At 44.6% G+C, this 19,892-nt stretch overlaps 1 protein-coding gene and 1 pseudogene across 4 annotated transcripts in view; one reads left to right on the plus strand and one right to left on the minus strand.

Annotated features, from left to right (window-relative positions):
* The window catches only part of LOC145359989 (protein-arginine deiminase type-2-like), a 63,560-nt gene extending 45,207 nt beyond the window's left edge, over nt 1-18,353 (plus strand). For all 4 annotated transcript variants that reach the window (XM_080214879.1, XM_080214880.1, XM_080214878.1 and 1 more), the window contains exons 9-17: nt 3,875-3,978; nt 6,169-6,280; nt 7,050-7,157; nt 12,185-12,330; nt 12,866-13,010; nt 15,140-15,239; nt 16,166-16,242; nt 16,656-16,784; nt 17,213-18,353. In XM_080214879.1, the coding sequence (XP_080071005.1) occupies nt 3,875-3,978; nt 6,169-6,280; nt 7,050-7,157; nt 12,185-12,330; nt 12,866-13,010; nt 15,140-15,239; nt 16,166-16,242; nt 16,656-16,784; nt 17,213-17,446 (1,155 nt within the window). In that variant the 3' untranslated portion in view covers nt 17,447-18,353. The remainder of the gene's footprint in view (nt 1-3,874; nt 3,979-6,168; nt 6,281-7,049; nt 7,158-12,184; nt 12,331-12,865; nt 13,011-15,139; nt 15,240-16,165; nt 16,243-16,655; nt 16,785-17,212) is intronic.
* LOC145360353 (U2 spliceosomal RNA) lies at nt 12,590-12,718 on the minus strand (annotated as a pseudogene).
* Nucleotides 18,354-19,892: the final 1,539 nt, after the last annotated feature.

The raw sequence follows: 19,892 nt of genomic DNA on the forward strand, positions 1-19,892 counted from the left end.
GCGAGTGACATGTTCACACAGTAAGGTGATGATGACTTGCTATGATGCTACCCTGGTACTGCTGACACCTGACTCCTGCCTGTCCTGACTGCACACAGACACTCAGGCCTATGACCGAGTGAGGGTCAGGGGCACCACTGTGTCCAATGTTCCAGGCGTGAATTGCATGTCGGTGGTGGGGGTACTGTTGGCGATGATGCAGAGAGGGGGCATGACAGCCCACTTGGAGGAGTGCATTGGTTCAGGATGAGAAGCATAGCTTTGGCAGGGGGAGGTCATGCCTGACTAATGCGATAGCAGGTTTCAGAGAAGCGGTTGGGTGCATTGATGGAGTGGTAGCGGAGGCACATGGGACACTCACTCGCATCAGTCATGGCATAGGGTCTAATGATGGGTTGGTCATGTTGGCACTGCACGGAATGGTGATCAGGCCACAGGTGGAGTTCTGTGTCCAGTTTTGGTCACCTCTCTGTAGGGATGCTGTGGTTGCAGTGGACAGGCCACTGAACGGTCACCAGGCTACTACTTGGGATAGAGCATTGGTGCTGCCAGTGGAGATGGGGTGGGAGACTGAGAGGGGACATGATTGGGGTGCATGTGTTTGTGAGGGGTGTGTACATAGTGCATAGGGAACATCTGTTTCCATTGCTTAGGGAGCTATCACAAGAGGGCACAGGACAGGAATCTCAGGAGGATCTGTGAGGACAGTGTGCATCCAGCAGGTGATGGGGGCCTGAAATGTGCTGTCTGGGATGCCAGTAACTTTACAATCCTTACAATATCCTCATCGGAGTGCTTGGAATACACGGCATCCAAGAATATGGCACAGATGCTAGGGGATAGGATTTACGTAAATTCAGAGGTAGTTATCGTCAGTGCCAGCTCAATGGGCTGAAAGGCCTCTCCAGTGCTGGATGATGCTCCACGTCTCTCAGCGTGAGAGTACGAGGCTCCCTTTGGGAGACAAGTCACAGACAGACCCGTGGCTGCGAAGTGAAATTATCTTTGTTATTATTTACAGTGAATTCTATCCATGGGTACGGTGCCCACCTTCACCGTGCCCTCTTGGTAACCCTACAGCATATTCATCTTATGGGGCCTGCTGCTATGTCTTAGTGACTCAGCAGGATTCACATTCACAGGCGGAGGTGATCTGCTGTGTTCTGCGCCCTGTGGCCTTTGATGCCCTTGGTGGGTGTTCCCTGGATCTGGGAGGTCCTGCTCGATTTTCAGATGCACGGATATAACTGTGTGAACCAGTTCAGCCTGAGAAGTGCATAGGTGTCAGGGAGGGGGAATCAGCAAGGGCAGGAGATGTCTGGGGTCTCCTGGCTGGAAGTTCCTGACATGGGCTCCAGTGCTTCACCTTTACTCGGGGTGCTTGTCAGGCTTTGGGACACACAATGGGATGGAAGGGCACCTGAAGTGAGCTCTGGAAGTTGGGGAGGGTCAGGCTGACTCTTGAGAACCCAGTCTTATCCAGTGTTGCTCCTGCAAGAAAAGACATATGGGTAAGTGTTAGGGAGGGACAAGTATGTCGGCAACTTGGTACTAACTTGAAAAAGGTCTACATAGATGAAGGTTTTGTGGATCCTCACTTCCGTGATGCATGCCAACATCACTGTTACTCACAGCCCATTAAGGTGGCTCCCTTGTGAGATCCATCGCTTGTTCTTCAAAGTAAGTTAGGAGACACAACTCAAAAGTTCTACCACCTATCTTCTCCCACTCTCTTCGGTTATGCGCTATCTTCTCCTGCGGAGACATTAGAGGATGATTGAGGGCTTGGTGGCTGGCAGGCACAGCGGGAGTGGGTGGCATAGCTCAGCACCGTGCTTGCCAGGTAGGGGTTATGATGGGAGGAGCCAGAGGGATTTGAGAAGGATGATGGGAGGGTCTGGTGCTGGACAGTTGTGGGGTGTCAGAGAGTGGGTCGAGGTGGACATTCAGATGTGAGGGGCTGATGCCAGGATGAGACAGACTCATCCTTGCAGCCTGAAGTAGGTCATTCATCTTGTTCCAGTGTTGGCCACCAGTCCTGCGTGTCAGGCCATGGGAACCACCTGCCACGCCACCACTTCCTAGGCTACGTTGGAGACCCTGCATCTGGGTCATCTTCTCTTCTGGGTGTACAGGATGGCCTGCCTCTCTTCCATGAAGTCCAGAAACTATCCAAGCTCTCCCTCCATAAACCCTGGAGCTGGTCTGTATGCTGCCATCTTCCTGATTCAACTGGCTGTGAGTGGCGGGGAGTGTTTAAATACATCTCCTGCTTGTTAACGGCGCATAGCTGCAGCTACAGTCGAGTCACACGCCTGGAGACTCCATAACAGCGTGGTTCACATGGAGGCTCTTTCAGTGCACTGTCTGTGGATTGCGGTGAGGCATGCATCGAAGAAACCAGTGTGGATCACATCGTTATTCTCACCGTAATGACACTTTGAAACATTTTAGGAAGGACTCTAACCTTACTCTATATTGCAGTCAGGATAAATGGAGTACTTGAGGTACAGTCAACCATGAGAGGAAATCAAAATAAGCATGTGGTTGGAGGTTGATAAAAATCCCTTGATCTGACAATTGCATCTTTTACGAGGCACTGCACATTGAACTTGTTACAGATCAAAGGCTTCAAGTGCAATGGAGAGGGTTTCAATGATTTATGCTTGCTTGAAAGCCTCAACAACTTCAAGTCAAAGCTGTGTGCATTCATTGAGATTGAATGCACAGCTGGGCAGACTGGAACACCCCCTACCCCCACCAACTCCCCATATGAAATTGACACCTTTTCTCTTTAGGAGGACTTCATAAGAGTCTGCTGTCACCTGGAGCTTCTGACAGGGAGAAAGGAAAATCCCTGCTCCAGAATGGAGCACTGCAATGATTTTAAAATCCTGCCAGGTACCAGGGGCATGGAACTTAAAGTTATCTGGCCACTTCAGAATTTGCACAGCTGACAGGCAGGAATGCAGAAATTGATCAAAGGGCTGCCTGAAATCATCATAATAAAAAGTCTGACAACACCAGGTTTAAGTCCAACCGATTTATTTGATAGTACACTCACTAGCTTTCGTCACCTGATGAAGGGACTAACCCCGAAAGCTAGTGAGTGTACTATCAAATAAATCGGTTGGACTTAAACCTGGTGTTGTCAGACTTTTTACTGTGTTTACCCCAGTCCAACGCCAGCATATCCACATCATGAAATCATCATACCAGGGATGATCTTCAAGTCTGCCAGGGCTACAGGGGCAGTCCAGCAACCTCATCCTGGTAGAAAGTGGCGAGATCGACCCTTGACGGTCCCTTCCTCTGCAGCCTGTCAGTTGAAGAGGGGCAAATAGTAAGGTGATCTACCTCCTCGAGCCTCCATGGGGCCCAAAGCACTAGGCCTGGGTGTCAGTGATTCAGGAATCTAAAACCCTCCCCTCCTGCATCAACACTTAAGCCACATAATTATGTAAAATATTCTCCTATTTCTGTGCTCGCTAGCACTTAGCACTAGGAGTAGTCCAGAGATCACTCCTGCTTTTCAGTCTACTGCCTAGCTCGCTGAATTATTGATGCAAGACTTCATCCCTTTTTCTACTTATCTCATTGGTGCCAATATATACCATGACCTCTGCCTAATCACCCTCCCCTTTCAGGAAACCCTGCAAGTGGGCCCTGATACCAAGGAACCCTGATATCAAGGAGGCAACAGACCAACCTGGAGTCACATTGACAACCACAATAGCGCCTATCTGATCCCCTGACTATAGAATCCCTATCACTACTGCTATTCCTCCCTTCCTCCTCTCCTGTACAGACAATGCAAATATAAATCCATAAAAATATTTCTGTAAGTGTACCATTTTCTTAACATTTTTTCCAGATTGTTGGATATGCTCCCATTTTCACAGAACACGTTGTATTCTGCTTGGCTCCATGGATTATGACTCCAAATACTCTGGCTCCTCAGGAAGTGTTTGTGTGCAGGTATGAAACTGTTGCATAAAGAAGTGACCAATTTTCCCAGTCAATGGAACACCAACTTCCCCCAGGAGACACAATGGTCAGATTTCCACTACAGCAACAGAAAAACAATGGTTCTTTTGCTCAAACTCAGCCAAACTGAGGCTGGCAGCTTCAGCAAATATTCATTGAACTTGTAGCAGGAGTTTGACTGGGTTTAGCCATGGAAACTAAAAACAGAAAATGCTGGATAAACTGAGCAGGTCCAGGTAGCAATTCTGGAGAGAAGCAGAGTTAATCACCAGAAACTTGCCGATGTTTACCCATGATTCCCAGCAGCAAGGGGTGTGTCCAGCAAGAAACCCCATTGACAATGGCGAGAGGATGAGATCCCGCTGCCAGCAAGTGGTGTGCTGCCACAAAACATACCACAGAGGGGGAGGAAAATCACACCCAATGTTTCGGATTGGTCATGAGAACCACTGTTTCGCTGTTGGTGTGGTGGAAACCTGATTGTTGTGTTTTGCTGAGAATATTTCCTGTTGGCTGAACTTGGGATGCCATTAGGGCAGTTATGAAGGATTCTGTAACAAAAAGGAAAGCTTCCAGCAACTCTGACAGCGCATATGGAGAGAGAACAGAGCCAACGTTTCAAGTTTGGGTGAATCTTTGTCAGAATCTGTGACTGGGTGTAATTGTTTATCACAGGATTAGGGGCTGGATAAAGCAAATAGAATATCATCTGACTATGTAGCAGTTTTATTGAATTGATTATTCCTGCGTCTCAATTTAGATTAGGCTAGATTATAGGTATATACCTATTAGTCTAATGTCATTTGTGGCAACATTACTAAAACTGTTATTAAAGTTAAAGTTTATTAGTCACAAGTAAAGCTTACATTAACACCGCAATGAAGTTACTGTGAAAATTCCCTAGACGCCACACTCCAGTGCCTGTTCGGGTGCACTGAGGGAGAATTTAGCATGGCCAATCCACCTGACCAGCATGTCTTTCAGACTGTGGGAGGAAACCGGAGCATCCACACAGGCAGCTACCCAAGCCAGGAATCGAATTCGGGTCCCTGACACTGTGATGGAGCAGCGCTAACCACTGTGCCACCATGCTGCCCTCAGACAAGTGGTTCAGCATTTTGACTGTTACTATGGATTTGTAAATGTTAAATCATGTCCAACTAATTGAGTTGAATTTTGAGGAGGGTATGAAATGATAGATTGGAAAATATAGGATATTACTTATATCAACATCCAGAAAGGATATGGTTCCAAACAAAAAATGATCAGCAAAAATAAGAGTGTATAGAATTAGGGGCAACTGACTAACATAAGCAGAAAATCATTCTGGAACTAGAAGGCAATAGGGCTAATTGGTATGTACTTCAATTGGCAGGAAGTGGCTAGTGATGTCCTCAAACTTCTGTGCTAGGGCTTCAGCTTTTCAACCAGTGACTTCAGTGAGGAACTGGAGAGTCACTTGACAAAATTTGCTACAAATGTTGTGGGTTGTCCAGATCACTGACAACACGGACAATGAGTAGTTTGTTCACTGGCTCTGCAGCTACTTCAATATTTGTGCTCTGCTCACATTCATGGGAATAACTCCTGCATTCTTGCCACATGATGTCTTCTGTAGTCGTGTCATCATGTCCCCATGTGACTATTAATCTATAATTAACTATTTAGTTAGTAAGCAGAGTAAGTATAGACGGAAGCAGAAAAGGAACATTGATAAATTAAATGGGAGAAATTGTGGCACATGTAATTCAATGTGAAGGTGTATATGCCCATTCGCTTCAAACCCAAGAAAAACAGAAGAGTCATTTTTTAAATGGAAAGATGCAAGGGACTGAGGAGCAGTGGGGCTTTGGGGTCTATGTACAGAAATCGCTAACGGGCAGTGAACATGTAGAAAAACATTTGCAAGGTTAATGAAATGTTAGTCTTTATCTAAAGAAAGCTTGAATACAAAGAAGTGCAAGTTATTATTCAATTATATATATCTCTTCTGGAGTTCTTCATGCAGTTCTGCGCATCTCATCTCAGGAAGGATATATCCACTTAGCAGGGGGTACAGCCAAGTTGCTGTTCTGAAAGATTTAAGTTATAAAGACAGATTGCACAGCCTTGGCTTGTGTTTCCTGGAGTATAGAAAATTCAGCTGTTCCCTTCTCAAGAATCTCATTTCTTTTTGCCCAGTGTAAGAGATAATGCAACATTTTTGAAGGAATTCACAGCTGTGGTGGAAAAGGCAAAGTGCAAGCTGACAGTTTGTAATGAAGATGTCAATCGCAACGATCGCTGGATACAGGTAAAACACTGAACTCCTAAAATTCCAGTCTGCAGCAACACTGAACATGTATAAAAGTGACCTTAACCTCCATAGACAGAACATGTATATTTCTGGGATTGTCTCAGGTCAGACTCCTGTATGCTACAAAAGTCTTTAAGTAAGCAAAATCTTGTGAAATTTTGCTCAGATCGGTGCAGCTAAAATTCCTTGCTCCCCTCCTCAGTTTGCTCAGATGCAAATATATCTTTGTTTCCTTTTCCTCCTCCTCCTCCTCCTCCTCCTCCTCCTCCTCCTCCTCCTCCTCCTCCTCTACATCAAAAGGATGCTGAATAACTCTCAATATACCCAGGGAGCTTAACACCCTTTGAGTCTGATCAGACTCCATTAAATATCTCAAGCACAATCCGCAGCTTCAAGTCTCAGAATATAAACAGATTGAAATGCCTTAATTTGAAATAACAGCAAAGTTTCTAGATTCGCTTCACTATCCATTCTTACCAGACTCCAGTTTAAATCTGGAACAGCTCATTGATTCACTGCCAGTTATCACTAAAGCCCATGTCTGCCTCTTTGATTCGGTGGCCCTCTATCCAATGCAACCCAAGACAGAATGATGGACAATGTGACAATTAATGATATAATCTGTTTATTTTGTCTGTCCTTTGCTGCGTTCCATGCTGGCAGAAGGGGACCCTCTTCTTTTTGTCTCACTTTACATTTTTTTGACATTTTTCCCCCTTGTCTTTTTGTGGCATTGAGGCCAAATTTAACTTTCTCTTTCTTTCAGGATGAAATTGAATTTGGATACTCAGAGGCTCCTCACAAAACCTTCCCTGTTGTGTTTGATTCTCCTCGAAATTTGGGATTGGAAATGTTTCCCTACAAAAAGCTCCTGGTGAGGTCCAATGTCTCTCTGACATGAAACTTCAGAATATCATTTTTTATCTCTGACACTCTGTTTCTCTTCTTTGAGTCGTACATTCCCCTTGTATGTTGCCATTAGTCATTTGTAACTTTGGGCAGTGCATATTAATCAGACTTTTTACAGCAAAGGTCTTGACAAATGTATCCGATCATATTCTCAGATGAGTCTGGACCTACTCTTGTTAAGGCTGTTTGTTTGAATCAGAAACCAAGGACCAGATTTTGGTCGAGCCTGGATAACTCGGGATCCATTTTAAAGTTAAAGGGAGCATCCCTTCACAACATGCCCTGCCACCATAGCTCTATCCTCTGTGGGCACTAATTGGCAATGAAGCAGGAAGGCTTTCCAAGGCCATTCCTGCCCTAAATTTAATTTAGGTGGACGTGGGTAGGTGTCAAGTTCTGAATTTGTTAACATCAGCTTTATTAAGTGTTATTCCCGCCCCCCCACCACCACTATCACCAAACACAAATTTTATTTTGGACCCGTAACATTTGTCTCTTGAATTGCTTGAGGCAGTGTTTAGGAGATTAATATTTAATTCTTGGAGGCTCCAGAGCAATCCTATCTTGTGAATGGACATTCAATGATTTTCCAGAGAGCATCACAGGATAGTCATCAGGAATGCTTGATGGGAGAAGAAAGACTATTCCACTCTGCAACTTTTTTTTATTCATTCGTGGGACATGGGCATCGCTGGCTGGCCAGCATTTATTGCCCATCCCTAGTTGCCCTTGAGAAGATGGTGGTGAGCTGCCTTTTTGAATCGCTGCAGTCCATGTTCTGTGGGTTGACCCACAATGCTGTTAAGGAGGGAATTCCAGGGTTTTGACCCAGCAACTGTGAAGGAACAGTGATATATTTTCAAGTCAAGATGGTGAGCAGCTTGGAACAGAACTTGCAGGTGGTGGTGTTCCCATTTATCTGCTGTCCTTGTCCTTCTAGAAGGAGGTGGTCGTGGGTTTGGAAGGTGCTGTCTAAGGACCTTTGGTGAATTGCTGCAGTGCATCTTGTAGATAGTACACTTGCTACTGAGCGTCAATGGTGGAGGAATTTAATGTTTGTAGATGTGGTGCCAATCAAGCAGGCTGCTTTGTCCTGGATGGTGTCAGGCAAGTGGGGAGTATTCCATCACACTCCTGACTTATGCCTTGTAGATGGTGGATAGATTCTGGGGAGTCAGGACGTGAGTTACTCACCGCAGTATTCCTAGCCTCTGAGTTGCTCTAATAGCGACTGTGTTTATGTTGGTGAGTCCAGTTGAGTTTCCGGTCAATGGTAACCCCAAGAATGTTGACAGTGGGGGATTCAGTGATGGTTACACCATTGGATGTCAAGGAGTGGTGGTTAATGTCTCTTATTGGTGATGGTCATTGCCTGGCATTTGTGTGGTGCCAATGTTACTTCCACTTGTCAGCCCAAGCCTGGATATTGTCCAGATCTTGTTTCATTTGCACATGGACTGCTTCAATATCTGAGGAATTGCGCATGGTGCTGAACATGGTGTAATCATTGGCAAACATCCCCACTCCTGACCTTGTGATGGAGTGAAAGTCATTGATGAAGCAGCTGAAGGTTGTTGGCCTTGGATACTACCCTGAGGGACTCCTGCAGAGATGTCCTGGAGCTGAGATGACTAACCCTCCACAACCACAATCATCTTCCTATGTGCCAGGTATGACTCCAACCAGCAGAGAGTTTGCCCCCTGATTCCCATTGTTTCCAGTTTTGCCAGGGCTGCTTGATGCAACACTCAGTCGAACGTGGCTTTGATTCAAGGGCAGTCACTCTCACCTCACTTCTGGAATTCAACACTTTTGTACATGTTTGAACTAAGGCTACAATGAGGTCAGGAGCTTAGTGACCCGGGTGAAACCCAAACTAGGCATCACTGAGCAGGTTATTGCTGAGCAGGTGCTGCTTGATAGCACAGCTGATGATCCTTTCCATCACTTTACTGATGATCGCGAGTAGACTGGGCGATCATTGGCCTGATTGGATTTGTCCTGCTTTTTGTGTAGAGGACATACCTGGGCAATTTTCCACATTGTTGGGTGGATGCCAGTGCTGTAACTGTACTGGAAGAGCTTGGCTAGGGGAGCGGCAAGTTCTGGAGCACAAGTCTTCAGTACTATTGCTGGAATGTGTGGAGATGCCAGCATTGGACTGGGATAAACACAGTAAGAAGTCTCACACCAGGTTTGTAGAAACTTGATGTCTGTGTCGATATGTGTGATAGAAACTTGATGTCTGTGTTGATATGCACCAACCTGGTGTTGTGAGACTTCTCACTGTTATCAGGGCCCATTGCCTTTGTAGTAGCAGTGCCTCTGACCGTTTACAGTATCACGTAGAGTGAATCGAATTGGCTGGAGACTGGCATCTGAGATGCTGGGGACCACTGGAGCAGGTTGAGGTAGATCATCCACTTGGCACTTCTGGCTGAAGATTGCTGCGAATATTTCAGCCTTATCTTTCGCACTGATGTGCTGGGCTCCTCCATCATTGAGCCTCCTCCTCCTCCAGTGAGTTGTTTAATTATCCATCACCATTCTTGACTGGATGTGGAAGGACTGCAGAGCTTAGATCTGATCCATTGATTATGGGATCACTTAGCTGTTTTTGTCATTTGGCATGCAAATAGTCCCATTTGGTAGCTTCATCAGGTTGACTCTTCATTTTTAGATATGCCTGGTGCTGCTCCTGGCATGCTCTCCTGCAGTCTTCATTGAACCAGGGTTAATCCCCGGGCTTGGAAAAACAAATTGTGCGGAGGGTGTGGAAAGTCTGCAGAGGGATCTGGATAGGCTGAGCGAGTGGACGAGGACCTGGCAGATGGAGTACAATGTTAGCAAGTCTGAGGTTATCCACTTTGGCAGAAATAATAGTAGGAGGGATTACTATTTAAAGGGTGAAAAGCTGCAGCATGCTATGGTGCAGAGGGACCTGGGGGTCCTTGTGCATGAGTCGCAAAAACCCAGTCTGCAGGTGCAGCAGGTGATCAAGAAGGCGAATGGGATGCTGGCCTTTATAGCGAGGGGGATAGAATATAAAAGCAGGGAGGTCTTGCTGCAACTGTACAGGGCACTGGTGAGGCCGCAGCTGGAGTACTGTGTGCAGTTTTGGTCGCCTCACTTACGCAAGGATATTTTGGCCTTGGAGGGAGTGCAGAGGAGGTTGACTAGGCTGATACTGGAGATGAGGGGGTTAGACTATGAAGAGAGACTAAATAGACTGGGTCTGTACACGTTGGAGTTTAGAAGGATGAGGGGGGATCTTATAGAGACGTATAAGATAATGAAAGGGATGGATAGGGTAGAGTTAGAGAGATTCTTCCCGCTCAGAAAGGACAGCAGGACTAGAGGGCACAGCCTCAAGATAAGGGGGGGGCAGTTTAGAACGGAGTTGAGGAGGAACTTCTTCACTCAAAGGGTGGTGAATCTCTGGAATTCTCTGCCCGTTGTAGTGGTGGAGGTTACCTCGCTAAATATATTTAAGACATGGGTAGATAGGTTTTTGACAGACAAGGGAATTAAGGGTTATGGGGAGAAAGCGGGAAAGTGGAACTGAGCCACTTCAGATCAGCCATGATCTTATTGAATGGCGGGGCAGGCTCAAAGGGCTAGATGGTCTACTCCTGCTCCTATTTGTTCTTATGTTGATAGTAATGGTTGAGTGGGGGATATGCCGGGCCATGAGGTTGCAGATTGTACTGGAGTATAATTCCACTGCTATTGATGGCCATAGCGCCTCATGGATGCTAGAGTTGCTAGATTGGTTCAAATCTGTCCCATTTAGCATGGTGATAGTGCCACACAATATAATGGAGATTATTCTCAATGCGAAGGCGGGACTTCACCTCCGCAAGAACTGTGTGGTGGTCGCTTTTACTGATACTGTCATGGGCAGATGCATCTGCAGCCGACAGATTGGTAAGGATGAGCTCAAGTATGAGATTTCCTCTTGTGCGTTCCTTCACCACCTGCTGTTGATGCAGTCTGGCAGTTACATTCTTTAGGAACCAGCCAGCTCGATCAGTAGTGCTGCTGCCAAGCCACTTCTGGTGGTGGACATTGAAATCCCCCATCCAGAGAACATTTTGCACCCTCGCCACCCTCAGTGCTTCCTCCAAGTGTTGTTTAACATGGAGGAATACTGATTCATCAGCCAAAGGAGGACGGTACATGAAAACCAGGAAGAGGTTTCCTTGCCCATGTTTAACCTGAAGCCATGAGACTTCATGAGGTCCAGAGTCAATGTTAAGGACTCCCAGGGCAACACCCTCCCAACTGCTTCCACCTCTGCTGGGTCTGTCCTGCCGGTGGGACAGGACATATCCAGGGGTCATAATGGTGGTGTCTGGGGTGTTATCTGTAAGATATGATTCTGTGAGAATGATTATCAGGCTGTTGCTTGACTAGTCGATGAGATAGCTCTCCCAATTTTGCCACCAGCTCCCAGATGTTAGTAAGGAGGACTTTGCAAGGTCGACAGGGTTGTTTGTTTGCCATTTGTCTTTTCCGGTGCCTACATCAATGTCAGGTGGTCTGCCCAGTTTCATTTTTTTGTTGAGACTTTGTAGCTATTGATACGACTGAGTTGCTTGCTAGGCTATTTCACAGGGCAGTTAAGAGTCAACCACATTGTTGTGGCTCTGAAGTCACATGTAGGCCAGAACAGGTAAGGATGGCAGATTTCCTTCCCTAAGTGACATTAGTGAACCAGATTGGTTTTTCTGGCAGTCATGGTTATCAGTGGACTCTTAATTCCAGATATTATTCATTGCGTTCAAATTCCACTATCTGTCGTGGCAGGATTTGAACCCATGTCTCCAGAAAATTATCTTTGTTTCTGGATTAATAGTCGAGCGATAATACCACTGGGCCATATTGACCATGATTTAGGAATGGTAAATATGGATACTGCAGGCTGCTTTGTTCTGCATTTAACATGTAATTCATGATCTAAGAGTGTTTAGTAACATTGTATTTGTCTAGGGCCCGGATTTTGGACATGTAACCAGAACATCTGATCAGCGTAGCGGCCTGGACTCCTTTGGAAATCTGGAGGTCAGCCCTCCAGTAACCGTGAATGGAAAAGAATATCCAATGGGAAGGATTATCATCGGAAACGCTTTTCCCAAGTAAAGTATTTTATAAATTTTGGAAAGAGAGTGACCAAGGTGAAGAGTTCTTGCCACTTCTCTTTTGGGGTACATTTCACAGTTGACAGTCGCTCTTTAATTGCTTGGCTGTGTAATCATGTTTCATCTGTAAAACAACCATGTGATTTCATGGAGAACTGTACTCCTCCATTCACTTACCAGTCAACAGTGAAACACTGAGTTTAACGGTGTCAAAGTGGGAACTTCTGTCTTGGTAAATTCTTCGCCTGTTATTTCATTAAGTGGCAGACAGAAGGCAGTGTGGAAAAGCCCAGGGCTGCATAGTTTCCCTGGAACCAACTTGACTTCAACCTAGCACAGCATATCGATACTACACTTGATCTTAGCCAAAAGGCCAAGAAGTGACAATAATCATGACGAATTATTTTTTGTGTCATATTCAGAAGTTCCAACAAATTGGTTTACGTATTGATTTGAAACAACTGACGAAAACTGAAAGTTCTGTTCTTAATATTCGAAAATTAAATCTGTATTTTTTTATATATTGTTCTAGTATTTCTGATAGAAAAATGACTAAGGCAGTTCGGGACTTCCTGTACGCTCAAACAGTGCAGCCTCTGATTGAGCTGTTCTCTGACTGGTTATTTGTAGGTCATGTGGATGAGTTCTTGACCTTTGTTCCAGCACCTGACAGAAAGGTAACCAATTTAGTTATACCACATGACCTGTATCAGATTGCTGTGTATTTATTTTGTGGTTTATGGCATTTTCCAATGTCTTTAGTAACTTGTAATTAGAGATCTTGAATGCAAGTTTCTCAGGGGTTTGTAGGAAGGCGTTCCATTGATGCGGCTTTATTCTTGATCTGTGGAAATGGTGTAAACAGCATTTCAATCTTGATCATGGTGGACAATCCAGAGAAGCCTCACAGCAAAGCAACACCGATACCTTTAACAATTTCCTGCAGGAAATATGTGAACAATTAAAGACAGACTGAGGCCAGCTGGGAAATCCCTGATTCGCTAATGTCAATAGAGCAAGCATGATGTATACATTGCAATGTTACATCTGAGAGCAACACCTTTAAGTCTAACTATCCCATCCCATCCCATCCCATTGGGAGGCATGCCTAATGAAGATAGGTTGAGGGAGCTAGGTCTCTTCTCCCTGGAGAGACGAAGGTTGAGAGGCAACCTGATAGAGGTTTATAAAATGTTGAGAGGAATAGATAGGGTGGATTCTTGGAGGCTATTTCCCAGAGCTGAAATGGTCGCTACGAGAGGACGCAGGTTTAAGGTGCTGGGAAGCAAGTACAGAGGAGATGTTAGGGGTAAGTTTTTCACTCAGAGGGTGGCGAATGAGTGGAATCGGCTGCCGTCGGTGGTGGTAGAGGCGAACTCGCTGGGGTCTTTTAAAAGACTTCTGGATGAGTATATGGGATCTAATGGGATCGGGAGTTACAGATAGTTCTATGGCTTGGTAGGTATAGATGTGATCAGCGCAACTTGTGAACCGAAGGGCCTGTTTGTGCTGTGCTGTGCTGTGCTATGTTCTATGTTCTATCACTGGCAGAGCTTATGTTTAGCCAACCTGTACGAACCAATCTACGTACTCTTATTCTTTGTACTCTCTTTGAACCTAAAGATCAACTTTTAAAACTGCAAGAGAAGATGAACCCTGCTGGAATGAACCACTCCTGGTGGCGGGGGTGGGGGGATGCTTGCCAGCACTGAGACTTCAGCGAATGAAATTGAAATTTAAATTTAAATATTTAAACCAGCTCTGCGTCAATTTCCAATGCACAGCCAATTACTCCAAAATCTTGAAGCCAGAGATGCATAGAAGCTGTAGCGCCCAGTGTGGAGCCTGAGAAATGGCCTCCGCTGATATGTCCGGGCCCATTGCGTTGCTAGAGCAGTGCAGCGGGCTGGAGGAATCGCCCCTAGCCCTCCACCTCCATATCTTTGGGGATCCATTAGCACTTCTGCTGTCTATCCTGACTCTCGCCCCCACCACTCACTTAATTAACAGGCTATGAACAGCAGTCTCATCACCAACTTACCAGCTACTTCTTTGAGCACTGCATCTTAAAGTTATTTTGTGCAATCGCCACATTATGATTTCAATGCACTCCAACACTGTGGCATTGTTGCAGGCTGACCAGCATGGTCTAAAACTGTTCACTAATTTGTGCAGCTATTTTATTTTGCTGACAGACTGAGCACCATGTTGTTTCGAAGGAACGACTGCTGCACAGCATATCATGTTTTTGTAATAATATAAAAGAACCAATGACTCATAATCAATGCAGTAAACACAAGTGAGTCTAGGCATGAAAACGGAGATGAGGATTTGAAGCTTGAAGACACCACCAGCAGAGCTGTCTGTGTGTGCTCTGTTTAACAGCAACAGTGAAACTAAATCTGGATTTCATGACATACTTCCCTTCCAGTCATGCTGCTATGCCTTAAAGGCTCCTTCAACAGCACAGTCTAAACCTATGACTTCTACTACTTGGAAGGAGAAGACAGCAGAAGTGTGGAAACCCCACCACATCTAATTTAATGTAAGTCACCCGCCAATCCTGCCTTGGAATTATATTGCCATTTCTTAGCTATCACTAAGTCAAAATACAGGAATTCCCTCCGCAAGCGTATTGCAGTTGTGCCTACACCACATGAACTGCAGCGTTTCAAGAAGGCAGCTCACCTTCTTCTCAAGGGCAATTAAGTATAGAGAGCAATTACTAGCAATAGTAAGTAAGTCAGGTGTTCTGCTGAGTGCAAGGCAGTGTTCAAATATCAACATTTGCCTTGTGTTTCTTCAGGGATTCCGGCTTCTCCTTGCCAGTCCTGATGCCTGTTGCAAATTATTCATGAAGCTCCAGCAAGAAGGTCACGGTGAAGCACAAATGTTTGAAAGTGAAAGTGAGTTTCTGACCAGTTGTAATATTTCAACAGCAGCCATGCACAACACAATTTCCCCCTTTCCATGAGGCCGTAGAGCCCTACTCTCCATGAGGCAAAGGCACAGAACTAGAGGGCGCAGCCTCAAAATAAGGGGGGGACGCAGTTTAGAACGGAGTTGAGGAGGCACTTCTTCACTCAAAGGGTGGTGAATCTCGGGAATTCTCTGCCCATTGAAGTGGTGGAGGCTACCTCCTCGAATATATTTAAGTCACGGGTACATAGATTTCTGATAGACAAGGGAATTAAGGGTTATGGGGAGAAAGCGGGAAAGTGGAACTGATCCACTTCAGATCAGCCATGATCTTATTGAATGGCGGGGCAGGCTCATGGGGCTAGACGGCCTACTCCTGCTCCTATTTCTTATGTTCTTATGCACCTTTGGATATGTTCATATTTAATATGTCACATCTCGTATGCACCTGATGGACTAAATGACTTCTTTCTGTGCCTTAACGACTTCATGATTATGATAGAAATAGCAAGCCATAGTAGCCGCTCCTACACAAACTCTTGTGAAGCTGACAATGAGATGTCCCAAAAGTAAGAGGTACAGAAGGGTTTGTCGATTTGATTGCCTGGATATTCCTTATATTAATCAGGTTTTGGTCATGCAGATTAGAGGCCTATTGCTTCTCCATTAATGGTTACGTTGCAGGTACCTTTCACACACCAGTATGTGCTAAGGTGTTCATTAATTAAGATTACTGATAAACACAAAAGAAGTCTGTCGGTAGATGTTTGCAAGGTAAATGGTCAGGCAGACAGCAAATCATTAATAGGTGGAATGGTCAGTCCCACAAACCTCTATGTAAAGTTAATGATGAGATAATGAATGAAACAACTGAATATGGAACAGCAATATTGTCTCTATATTTTTCATCCAGATATAAATGCAAAACCTGTCAAAATTAATGAAATCTTGAGCAATGAAAAACTACGTAAAGATAATGCCTACGTGCAGGTGAGTCATTATGATATAAAATGGAATATAAATGTGTTCACATGTGAACACATTTATGTGAACACTGGGCAGCACAGTGGCAGAGTGGTTAACACTGCTGCCTCTCAGCGCTAGGGATCGGAGTTTGATTCCAGCCTTGGGCCACTCTCTGTGTGGAGCTTGCACATTCTCCCTGTATCTGCGTGGGTTCCCTCCGGGTGCTTCCATTTCCTCCCACAGTCCAAAGATGTGCAGGTTAGCTGATTGGCCATGCTAAATTGACCCTTATGTCAGAAGACAAATATGTGAGGTTACGGGAATATGGTCTGGGTAGGATAGTGGTTGATGCAGACTTGATGGGCCGAATTCATTCTGTACTGTACGGATTATATGAAAATTGCTGCATAACTAAAATCTCTTTGCCTTTCTCTCAGCGATGTGTTGATTGGAACCGAGATGTCCTAAAGAAGGAATTGGGATTGGATGAAGAAGATATTATTGATATTCCCATGTTGTTTAAGATAGAGTATTTACAAAGAGCTGGAGCATTTTTTCCAGATATGGTAAGTGAAAACTGGTGAGGGTGAGCTGCTTGAACCCAGTACCTGCTTGCAGCTGGTGCATTAAAGTAACCGTGGGAATGCAACCTCTGCAGTAATTGCATTTTTCCTGGGTGAATAAAAACCTAAAATAAGAACTGTTTTATGTGTCACCTAACTGTCAGAGTAAGTATTTGTTTAGTCTTTCTCATTCTGCTCACAGCCTTCCCATTCTAGTCCTTCAGATTTATTTTGTTCACTTTCCACTTGTGTCTTTTTCTTCCTGGCTACTTCCTGGTTCTATTTCATCTCTTCTTCTGACTTTCTCCTCCTGATTATCATCTTCTTCTGTCTCCCTCTTCATTCTCTCGCACTCCATTTTTTAAATGATCATTCCAACAGTTTAAAGGTGCTATTGAGGAAAAGCGCTCATTCTTTCCATGTCTCTTTAGGTGAATATGATAGTGCTGGGCAAATACCTGGGCATTCCAAAGCCATTTGGGCCTCTGATAAATGGAGAATGTCCACTGGAATCTGCGGTGCGCTCAGCACTGGAACCACTCGGCCTGGATTGTAACTTTATCAATGACTTTGCTTCCTACCATCTGCATTTGGGTGAAGTTCACTGTGGTTCCAATGTTCTTCGGAAACCATTTGCTTTTAAGTGGTGGAATATGGAGATTTAATTGGCTGTTACAATTGCCATAAGTAACAAAAACTTTGCTTTAAGCTTTTGTGTAGCCTAGACAATAGGCAGCTTGTTGGCAAAGTATTAGCATGAAACATTGCCTGGGCGTTGGCATGCAACTTGTGCTGTTCACGCACCTCAAGTATCAAAATCTATGTTCAGCCAGATTTTCTTAAAATTAGTTGAATTTTTGAGACCAAATAAACTCCACTGTTTGTGTTCCTGTGGGTCTGGATTCAGATGTCAATTTGCAAGTGGAGCTTATTTTTATTTGTGCCAGTAAAGCACCTTTAACTCCGGACAACTTCCTAAAATGCTTCTCAGAGGTGTAACAAAAATTGTAATGGCACAGGTTGCATGCTAATTCCCTTATGCTCAGTAGATGCTGACAACTGTGCTTTTCTTGAGGGCTTGAAGTACTGATTGAAAATTTTAGCTGGAAAAGTGTGATGCTTTTTATACATTTCTGCTCATTATAGCTCAGCCTGATCCTGCCTTCACCTGACATCTCTTATACACAGTTTTCATTCAGCAGGATAGCACCCGAGTTTAAAAATGTTATCTTTGTTTTCAAATGCTTCCATGGCCTCACCTCCCCTTAGCTCTGCAACATCCTTGAACCTTAAAGCTCTTAACACCTCAGTGCTGCATCAATTCCAGCTTCTTGTGCATCCCCAGTTTAAAACGTTCCATCACTGGTGACTAGGTCTTCAGCTGTCTAAGCTCCGGAATTCCCTCTTTTCTTCTCTGTCTTTTAAGAGCTACTCCTTTGACCAAGTGCTTGGTTTCCTGTTCTAATATTTCCTTATGGTTTGGTGTCCAATTTATTTTGATGTTCTTGTGAAATTCCTTAGTGCATTCTACTCTGTTCAAGATGATAAATAAATGCAGATTGTTGAAACCAAGTACATTTTATTGTTGTCAGAGCTTGTATAATTCTACTAGGCCAGGTATTCCAGTGGGTTGCTTAAAAATAATACACTTGACTTGAGTTTTTACTTAGCGATTTCTGTGAGAAGTTTTAATTTTATTGAAGAGAATTCTGAGTGCGAGGTGCTTCCAAAGATCAATTCAATCATGACTGGGGTGTCTTTATCTTCTGATGAAATGCTAATTCCAGGCCAGAGAAAGACATGGAAGTCCATGCATTCCTTTATTTTAGTTGAATCTCTACAGCTCTGGCTTGATGCTGAAAAAACAAGGAAATCTCTTCTCCCTCATCACTGTAAACTGGAGCATTTCCATTTCAGAATAGCCCCAATGGCATAAACATCATGGACACCAAATGGCATTTCCATCCAATAGAGCTTTGTTTCTCCTAAAATAAAATCACCTGATGAAGGAGCAGCGCTCTGAAAGCTGGTGATTTCAAATAAACCTGTTGGACTTGAACCTGGTGCCGTGAGACTTCTTATGTGCCCACCCGAGTCCAACGCCAGCATCTCCATATCATGGCCAAAAAATGTGGCAAGTACAATCAACCACATTTCTGGCCAAACACAGGTGTGCTCGGCATTGTCTTTCACTCATCTCCAAGATGAAAGATTTCTTCTATAGACACATGAATCACCTCTGTGGGATAGGTCTAAGCTCCTCTGGGCCTGCCCTGAAGCATTGACCTCCTCTTGAAGCTGCTCTAGTGGTTGCTGGGCCTTCCTTCACTTCCTCCGTCGGGTTAGTAGGGTGGCATAGTGGTTGCACTGCTGTCTCACAACGCAGGGACCCCCAAGTTCTGGCCTTGGTTCACTGTCTGTGTGGAGTTTGCACATTCTCCAAATGTCTCTGTGGGTTTCCTCCAGGTGATCTGGTTTCCTCCCACAGTGCAAAGATGTGTGGGTTAGGTTGATTGGCCGTGCCAAATTGACCCTAGTGTCAGGGATTAGCAGGGTAAATATGTGGGGTTATGGGGATAGGGCCTGAGTGGGATTGTTGCAGTGTGGACTTGATGGGCCAAATAGCCACCTTCTGTACTGTAGGGCTTCTGTGATTCTAAGAAGGTAGCATAGAGTTCAGACTCCATTATTCAATCCTCCTTCCTGTGAATTGATAGATACAACTAATTAATGAATACTAGGCAAATATGGTAAAGCTCCCACTTGCTAACAGAAAGCTACTTTCATGCCATAGAGCTGCGTCTGCACTTTTACCTTGTTGTTGATGCAGCCCTGTAGCTTAGGCATAAACTCATAGATCAAGGTGATCAACATACCATCTTTGATACCCATCATCTTAATCCCACAAACGTTGGAGGAGGTTTGGATGAATTCATGAAATGCATCATCTTACCAAACTCACTCTTGCAATAACTGATTTTAAAAAATCTTTACTCCATTCTTAAATTTACAAAGCCAACACGCAGAGTGGACTGAACAAGTCTAAATCAATCTCCTTGTATGCTCCAAAAACCAAATTCAAATTGAATCCAATTCATGGTCCCCACAAGA

Source organism: Carcharhinus amblyrhynchos, chromosome 30 (assembly GCF_965287045.1).
Source record: "Carcharhinus amblyrhynchos chromosome 30, sCarAmb.v2.hapA, whole genome shotgun sequence".
NCBI lineage: Eukaryota > Metazoa > Chordata > Chondrichthyes > Carcharhiniformes > Carcharhinidae > Carcharhinus > Carcharhinus amblyrhynchos.